Raw genomic sequence first — 9,512 nt, 5'->3', positions numbered from 1 at the left:
ATTGACAGCTGCGTCAGAGACTCCTCCGCTCTGGTTGGTTGTTGTCCTTCGAGCGAGGATGATTCTTGCAAATTCACAGATTATCTGTCTCACGCAGTGCTGTCAGGATATAGTGACTAAAGTTACCTACTGAACCTTTAAGGTGGTCACTCGTGTCGTTACATTTTGGATGTATAAACCTAATGTAAATCACTAATGATGGTCAGTAAAAGGCAGGGAGTGGTTCTGGTTCTCACCCTCGGTTCTCAGCTCGGTCCTGGTAGTTCTGCTGCGGGGAGCCTGTGGCCCCGGGGGCCGGTGTGCTGTTAGGTGTCATCAGGAAGGCTGGAGAGCTGGATTCTGGGGCCTCCTCTGTCACTGCTGCCCCTGAGACTGCTGGACTGTCTTCTGACGGCTCTGTGTGGAGGACAAAGGAAGGCATTAGTTCTCCAACATCAGCTGCGTGATCTGATACTAACGGGTAAATGTGAAATTTGAAATAGTCGCCTTACAAATCAAACATACATATGTTTCCTCATCTGTAGGGCTGTTTATCTATTTAGAGTGTTTTGGTGTGAGTTGTCTAGTTTTGGAGAGATGCCTCTAGATTCTCGGCTTGTGGTGCTCAAAGCACCAAAACAATACATTTGAAAAACCCTACAGACATATCTCTTATTAGACATCATGATCCGCTTACTCAGGATAATCCACAGACCTTGTTGTGAGCAGTTTCTTTATCGGGACTATTTTATTTCAACCGAAGTGCCTACACGAAACTGCTCACAGCTTCAGACCATTTTTCACATTTCTCCAAGATATGCTGGTGCAATTTGCAGCCTTCCTAAGACCTGGTACATTTCAATTAACTTCCCAGCACTTTCTGTACAGTAGCAGCCACTTCAGTGCTGCAGTAATATAAATTGCATTCAAGTGGGACTGCTCCTTGATGTAGATCATTTTAGCCTGACCTGTCTTTTCAAGGCACTCCAGGTGTTTCTTCCAGTGCCCGCTGATCTCTCGTACCAGGGCCTCGCTGTCTGGGGCCGAACTGTGAAGGTGCTGCAGCCTTTCCTCCAGGGTGTGTGAGGCCTCCAGCACAGGTGCTGGATCTGTGAGAACAGACACAAACAAATCTCTGCAGAAACAGCTCCCAAGATTCACGTGATATCTATACACGATCTTTTTTTTAAAAAAAGAAGAAAAAGAGCTGTTTTACTGTGTGTGCTGCGTGTAAAGCACTTTACAGAGCTTTCCTGCATCGCAGTTTCAACAGAGACACACTATTCCACTGAGACTTGTTTCCAAAGAGTGACTCTTACACTTTCCCCACTCAGTCGCCTTTGAAAATTTCACAGGCTGGACCTAATGACACAAGTGCCGTTCCGACCCTTCACATGTACAGAAATCAACTCTAATGAGTCTTCTCATGTGCTGATGAATGGAAAAGAAGACAAAAAAGATTGCCATGAATATGTGACGGAGTCTCAAGTCCCAAGTATACACCTAGGCAAAGTGTAGAAAAAGTCTGCTCCTGAAAAGGGGGGAGAAAAAAAAGCGGGATTCTTTAGCACAACAGAGGAGCTGTTTTGCAATGCATGCGCGGCAGCACCAGGCCCATGGGGCCAACTAGGAGGCTGTTTCTCAGCTAACAAGTCTCCTCTGTATCATTTGATCATTTAAATTATTATGCCAGGAATTCTCAGGAGGCAGCTCGGCACTCCACATCACAGGGCTGTTTTTAATCTTCCTCTTCCCTTTCTTCCCCTCCCGAAAAGTTCAACAGCTCAGAGAGAGAGAGCTGCTCCTGTTGTGTACCTGCCTGCCGAACACCAAAGGAGGTGACTTCTAGTGCCAAAGCACAGAGAGGGAAGCTCAGGGGAGCTCCTTGACAAGGGGGGAGGCAAGATGTAGAGCCAAGCGCGCGCACGCACACACACACACACACACCGGAGCCCTTCAAAACTCTAAAAGAGGAGGAAAATCGCTGCTTTGCTGCACAAACTTTTCTCCCACAGCTTTCATCCACTCATCTTAGACTTCTGTGTGGAACCCAATTGGATCCCTTCTTCAGTTTGGGCACTGACTGAAGTGACTTTTCATAAGAAGTTGGAGCCACAGACGTTTAAACTTTGCCAGATGCCACAGAGAGAATGCAAACTCTGAGCCGGCAGGGCACAAAAAAAAAAAAATGCTCATCAGAGAGAGCCAAAACAAAATATGCAATTTGTTGAAATCCTGGCCGTACATTGCAGCTCGCCATATCTACATTTTCATCAGACAAACATTTTGGGCCATTTAATTGATCGAGCTATTTTTCCCAGGACCGTTTACAGTCAAACATTGTCTGCATTCATTGTTACACCAGCCGTGGAGATATTGCATCAGTCACAAGGGACATCACTATTAAGAGCAGCGCTCTTCTAAGACAAACAGGATGACTTAAAGCACTGCTATTCCATCGACCCACTGTCACAGAAATCACTTTATCAGCCTCTTTCCCATATATCCTTTCAACTTCTAATGATCAAAGGACAGAGATTATTGTAAGGGATCTCTCACACATGGACAAACCGGGATTATCAATCAGTGGCAGGGGAGTAAAGTAAAGTCAAATTTAAAGTGAAGGGATAGAACTTAAGTCTGTATACAAAATTAACCCCCGTCAAAGAAGAGCAGCAGGGATACTCTCTGAGGGTCCGGGATCTACAGTTACTGAAGGAGTCCAGAAAGACTGCTGATAACTTTGGAAAGTAGAGCTAATTGATGTGGCTAATAAGAAGCACTTTTTAGAGCAGCTCTGATGGTAAATCCACCAAATAAACCCGAGAATGGAAGAGGAATTCAGCATTAACCCAACCGCTCACATTCCTGTTAATCAAGAGACACACAGCACAGCTGACGAAGGCATTGCGTACATCAGGTGAGTCACATCCCTCTCGCGGCAAAATAAACGGATCAATTTTTAATTCATCCCTTATCTTAATTATAGATGATTGGATGTCTGCTCCGAGGTCAAGATAACTGATCGGGCAACAGCAGCTCGTTTTAACTCGTAAATCACGGGACATTTCGTACATCATGTTCTCTGGCGAACACAAGGAGGAAGCCACTGAGAAGAGCAGAATGACATGGTGAGGTTCAACAATGAGCCTGAGATTAAAGGATATTTCTGGTTTGTTTTGCGACTTGAGTCATATTTATTGTAGTCTTGACCTTCACTTCTATCAGTTATAACAACATCGCACTCGCTCATAGTAGCGTCTGAGATCTGGGAACATGGTGACGATGCTGAAGCGAAGTCCAATTGGGGCAAGAGACTCAAGCAGTCACTCAATCAGACGTGTTGTTGGAAAGTATGCACACTCAAATCCCTCATTGCAACTACGGTCCATACTGTACAGAAGGAATAAAAAAAGAAAATAAACCATAAGTCTAAAAACAGGCAGTTTATGGAATCATTTTACTGTTCACCTTTATTTACTCCAAATAATTGGCTGTCTGATCGTCTGACTGCTCATTTCAATTTACAAGAAGATTTTAAATGGACGTACAAATCAGGAAATAGGGTGGATGGGTTGAGATACACCATTGACTGAAATTAGTTTAAGTTATCCACAGCGGTGGACCGGCCATCGGGAAGTTCAGGAAGACTCCCGAAAGGCCGATCCATTCCAGGCCGAACTGGCCGGTCTTCATAGAGTTTTTATTATTGTCTGATGTCAGTAGTATGTGGCATTGCCCGGCCTGGCCCTCGCAGCCGCAGACATCACAGAGCAGAACGCTGCCTGCCAGCCTGGGCCAAGGTAATACTTTCAATAATGAGCGGGGAGACGAGCGGCCCCTCCCAAACTGGACCGATCAACGTTTTTGTTGAAGTCTGATTTGGCTCAGTCATCTTCATGGTGAACATGACAAACTGTGACTCATGTTGCTTTGCCTGGCTGGTCTTGTTTAGACTCAGTGCAGTGGTGGCGTGCTGATACAGAATGAGGAGGCAGGACATTGGAAAAATGTGTTGAAGGTCTTCAGCATCATTAGAATCTCTTTATACCACAATAAAACTGCATTAGTGTTTAAATTGCTGCCAAAGTTTTGCTCACACCGCAGTCCCACTACGTCGATAATCAAGAGATAGAAGACGGACTAGACTGTGATTTAAAAAAATAGTTTGAACAATAACGTTTGTAGTGTAGAGTTGCTTGAGATTCAACCTTCTTACCCATTGATGGGTTGAGAAAAAAAGAATGTATGTCGTGCTAACGAGCAATTTAAAAATGTATAAAGTATGATGTAAGCATGGTGTACTGGAGGTGTTTTTTTATTCGCATACTGGTCTGCAACTTGCTGTGTGTGTGTGTGTGTGTCCTCAAAGTTAGAAATTATAATGTTATCAAGTATCAAGAGAAGTACAAAAATAAGAGCCAAGTTGTGATAAACCCTGACTTTCTAAGAGCCAACAACTGTTGGCATGAGTTTTTTAATTGTTTTTGCACATTCTCAGCTGCATTGATATTGAGTTTCATCACTTCGACTGAGCTATAATGAGGCTGCCACCCTGTAGCTGCTTCCTTGTGGTCACTGCGTTGCCGCGCTATTGCACATCTCCAAGCGGGAGGTAGTTACTGTATCTGGGTGAGCCTTCAGTCCAGAGCGAGCAGGAGCCAAAGCCTGTCAGAAGCCGGACGGCTCAGCAGACTGCAGGTGGCACCGGGGAGGACGGTGCACAGGTTCAGGATGTGTGTCTAGGTGGGTGGGGGTGGACCAGGGTGGTGTGCGCCAAGACAAGCAGGTGTGTCGGGGCGGTCCATCTTGGCCCTGTCAGCGATACACCATCATTAGGCGGTGTGGGCGCAGCAGGGTGCACCATTATGTCTCCCTGGGCCCTGTGTAATTACGCTCTGACATAATTAACCCAGCAAGCCCATTAGCCAAGCATTGGCTGGCTGAAGAGAGAGAAAAAAAACGCTATAATTATTTGTTGTGCGCATGTTAATGAGGCCAGCTGTGTTCCCATCATACAACACGAACAAATTAATTTACAAGGCTGTGCTCCAAGGTTTTTTCTTTTCATTCAAAACAGTCTTGTTTTTTTTTTTTCTCTGAGTGGACTTCAAGGTCCATAAACACGCTCTGCCGCTGCTGCAACAAACAGTAACACTGCTGTAATATTGTTGTCAAGAACCAAAACTAGGTTGAGAGAACACTAAGTCTTTATTTTCACCTTCACAGACAATGTAAAGCGATACAAGGTGTGTAGGATAAATTGCTGCCTGTCAAGGATTGGTTTCGATTAGAGAAAAGAAAATGCTTGGAACAAATTCATAAACATGACTTTACTGTTTGCGGTGCATTTTAAACCAACGAGCATTTGATATTCAGATAGCAAACTGAAGTGCCGCTTTACCTTGATGTGGGAGGAGGAGTGAGAAAATACAAAAATAAAAAGATAGGTGGAATGAAAAAAATGATTGCGGGAAGCGACGGCTTTTGTGTGTGAACAAAACAAAGCTGAAAGAGAAACTTTTTAACCTGTTCTCTTCAGTTGCTGTTCCATGTCTTTGTTTGACAGACTGAAGGACGGAGAAGGAATGACATCAATACCGAGACATTTTTTAAAGCTCGGAACAAAGAGCGGAGCCAGAGCTCGGTAGCATTTAAAATTAACACCAGATGCTGCGGTGAAAAAAATAAGTGCCAATGACATGCGAACCAAACTTCAGTCGATATTTTTTTTTTAAATAAAACGTCTCTTATTTATGAGAAAAGTAAGACAAATCACAATATATTAACCTCAGAAATACACCAGTCTATGGTCTTTACATTTTTGAATCCCAAGGTTACATCTTATCTGCTCCCAGGCACACACACACACACACACACACACACACACACACACATACACACATACAGACATTCCTGCACACACACACAGTTGCTTTCTTTTAAGAGCACACTCTCCTGGTCCCTCTGGGGTCTCCTACTCCACAGGGATCAGTTGGAGAGGCCCAGCTCTTTTATGAACATAATGCATTATTAAGCACCTCAAACATCTCCTGGGCCTTTGTTTATTACTGCTCTTATTAATCACTTGTGCATAATCTCATCCCGCCCAGAGAGCTTTCATTTTCCATCAGCTTTTGTACGTCCTTATTCTCCGACAGACTGCCACACTCCGCGCTCCCTCTTCCCTCTCATCCTGACTGTAGGTACTCAGCTGCAAAATTACAATAAAGGCAGCTTGCTGTGCCTTGCAGGCCTCTCTCTCTGGTGCTTGCTTATGTACATGAAAGGTTGACGAAGGACAACTATTCTTTGTGCATTTGAATGACTCTGAATTACTAAGGTCAGTGAGTTCTGCGCTGATAATCTCATAGCCGAGGGAAACATCTGATGTGAATATGTAAGGCACTTATAACCATCTCATTTCACAACAAGACGTGCGACCTAATGTGACAAAAGGCTGCTTGCACTTGTGCTGTGCTCCGCAGTACCGGTGGTCACCACTAGCAAGCACTGTTGTCATAACATTTCGCACACACACACACACACACATACATAAAGACTCAAACACCTCAGACATGCCTTGGGCCCTGGCACACACACACACACGCGCACACACGCATACTTAGAGGGGTGTATTCAGATCAGAATCTTCACAAACTCTCAGTGAGCTCCCTGCTCAGATAAAAGGAGCTGTGTTCTAAAGGAGAGAGGGAGTGGGGTGGATCCTAAGGGATGAGTGTGTGTGCACTGAGAGGAGGCGAGGAAGAGCAAACACCTGGAGCGTCAGTCTCAAGGCTACGCCCCTGGCGACGGGGCCTCGCTGCTCTCACAGAGGTGGGGACAAACGCAGACGTTCAAACGCCACACACACACTCGCACACTCCAGCAGAGAAGAGCAGAGCGAGACGGCGAGGAGGAGAGGAAGAAAGAGAGAGAGGGAGCTAGGTGCATCTCTGGGAAACCGATGAATTCGGGCAGAAGCTGCCACTGTTTTTCGGCGTTCAGTGATCAGGACTTGTTTATCTGCACTGATCAAAACCGTGCGGAGGTGATATAAACATTGTTAGGGAAACTCTGTTAACGGGCCTCTTTCAAGCCCCAGACTGGGTAGGAGTTACAGTGCACAGCATGGGGAGATGTCACATGTAAATCAAAATATACAGCGCTAATGAAACACTCCAGTGGATTGACATCTCGGCTTGGGGGCCTCATAAAAGGCAAGAAATCACTTCAATCACTTGCATCAAGAAGTTATTTCTGTTCTGAGTTTACTGTTACGTTCGAGTTGCCATTGAACAGCAGCGTTATCTTGCATTAACAAAGAGGAACATTATCGTGCTGGAATCTCACAAATGTATCGGATACGTTATTTGTATTCAATAGTGGGCACGGCAAAGTGGATGACTGATATGTGACCAGATGTTAATGATAGCCAGATACAACAGGTCACATATTGAGCTTCTTTCCTTGTTCGTCTCTTGCATTCATTAACTCTGCTCTGATTGGACCGAAGGCCTCTACATCGGCACACAAACGAGCACGCACACACACGTAGAGAGAGAGGCACTTTCAAATGAAATAATAGGAGGGGAAAAACGTCCTGCAATGAATAGTAATAACTGCATTAAGATTAACGAGCACGGCGTGTAAAGAATAATTGCATCTGTCAAAAGATTAAAAATACATGAGCTGTAGCATTTGTTGGGGGGAACGGTGGGAACGCTTGCTGTTGTGTTTGAGGGGTAGAGAGAAATGAAGTGGGGCCACAGCCAAATGACTGTCCTCCGGTGTACCTGGAGTCATCCATTCTAGCGAGGGGTGGGCAGGAGAGGGGGGGAGTTGTGACCTTGGACACCAGCAGCAAGATGTACAGTGACAAACAGGCGCAGGATACTGTAGGCCCTCCTCACAGATGGCAGAGGCTGCTTGGGCCGGACACAGAAATACTCTCAGGGGTCTGACCTCGGTTTGGCTGCAGCCAGAGAAGAAGGGGGGGGGGGGGGGGGCTATGAAAGAAGCAAATGTCGGGATCGGCCAATGCTATACTTTTGCCTTTCGTGATGCAATCTGTGTCAGATTAGGCAATCAATATGTCGTGAATTGTTGCTGTGACTTGGCTGGAAGACAAGGACCACGAGTTGGACCCTGACCAATCGTAGCTTGTCATCTTTCACTACTTCATCTTCGTCTTTGTCTTTGTCGGCCATATTTAAAGTTGTGCGTCGAAAAGTGCTGCTTTGGGTCAACATCACAGGACGTGTTGTAGAAGTGTGGAAACTAGCCGAGAGGAGGCAAGAGGAATCTGACACGATAGTCTTTTTGTCGGGACATAGTGAGATGTCCCATTGAGCCTTTATTGGGCCACTGAAGTTACTTTGACATTAAAAGGAGGGGAGCAAAAAATTGCTCTTCGGCTCCGACTCGGCTTCCACTCCACATGGCATGAATTTACCCTGTTACCATCATGTTCCCAATTAGTCCAGAGCACAGAGAAGACATACTACACATAGCAGCTTATTACTGAATAAGACATTTTTACAAATTTACAATTAACTTTCACGGATTGATAACACAATGTGAAAGGGTTAAAGTTGTCCAACGAAAACAAAGACAACTCCCAGACGCCGTAGCAGTAGCCTGTCAGGTAGCCAGCCCTGAAGCATACCCTGCTTTATCGTCTATTTTACTCTGAATGGGTCATAATTTATAAAATGAGAATCATGCTGCTTTGATGAATACTTGGAACAAGTGATTGAGACCATAAACTCGTGTTTATAATAATTACTGAGGTAATAAATCAAGTGAGAAGGAGCGTCATTTTTCTCATAGACTTCTATACAATTAAACTTATTTTTTCAACCAAAGAGTGGCCCCCTGATGGCCGTTAGAAAGAAAGCAGGTTTAAGGCACTTCCAAAAGGGAAGAATAAACCTTTCACATGTTGTGTCTTCTTAGCATGCAGGTTAGCAAATGGTAATCCAATATACGAGAAAAGTAATGTAGGCTACAACTAATGTAACTACATCTGCTGTTTAGTCATTATTATACCAAATACCATAATACCATTGAGTAATTATTATGAAGTTCATTAACAAAGTAAAATGATCCCTTTCTTTGAGTAAAGAGTCATTTATTATGTTGCCCAGCACTGTTTAGCAATCTCTGACTGAGAAAGAAAACAACTGGCTTCCTTTTTTCCCCAGTGATACGGTGAAACAGACTCCCTTTGTAAAGGTAAGGTCAAATGGAGGTAGGAGGCTCGTTGTGTTACGTCACCTGATGCAACCTGACACAGGAAGGTCCACTACTGTATACTCAAAAGAATGACCACACATACACTGTGTATATAAAGAGACAGAAAAGACAAAATATTAGGTACCTTGAAAACACTACTTTAGTTTTTTATTTACACATAAGAGTTCATGGTGACAGTGGCCTTTCTTCTTATGTTAAAGTCTTTGTTCTTGAACACAACAACTCTTAGTTGACTATTCTCTACTTGAGGGGGGTTTATGACTAAATATATCCCA

The 9,512-nt window shown here is 44.4% G+C and overlaps 1 protein-coding gene across 1 annotated transcript in view; it reads right to left on the bottom strand.

Moving 5' to 3' along the window:
* Positions 1 to 232: 232 nt before the first annotated feature.
* Positions 233 to 9,512, bottom strand: part of LOC142964600 (homeobox protein cut-like 2) — a 69,699-nt gene continuing 60,419 nt past the window's right edge. The window contains exons 5-6 of the mRNA XM_076104996.1: positions 948 to 1,088; positions 233 to 396 (exon numbers count right to left, since the gene is read on the bottom strand). Of these exons, the coding sequence (XP_075961111.1) occupies positions 233 to 396; positions 948 to 1,088 (305 nt within the window). The remainder of the gene's footprint in view (positions 397 to 947; positions 1,089 to 9,512) is intronic.

Source organism: Anarhichas minor, unplaced genomic scaffold (genome assembly GCF_050575085.1).
Source record: "Anarhichas minor isolate MPS153535 unplaced genomic scaffold, ASM5057508v1 ptg000030l, whole genome shotgun sequence".
In the NCBI taxonomy this organism is placed as follows: domain Eukaryota; kingdom Metazoa; phylum Chordata; class Actinopteri; order Perciformes; family Anarhichadidae; genus Anarhichas; species Anarhichas minor.
Note: the sequence above shows the minus strand (reverse complement) of the source record. Positions and strands in the feature narration are given on the sequence as shown.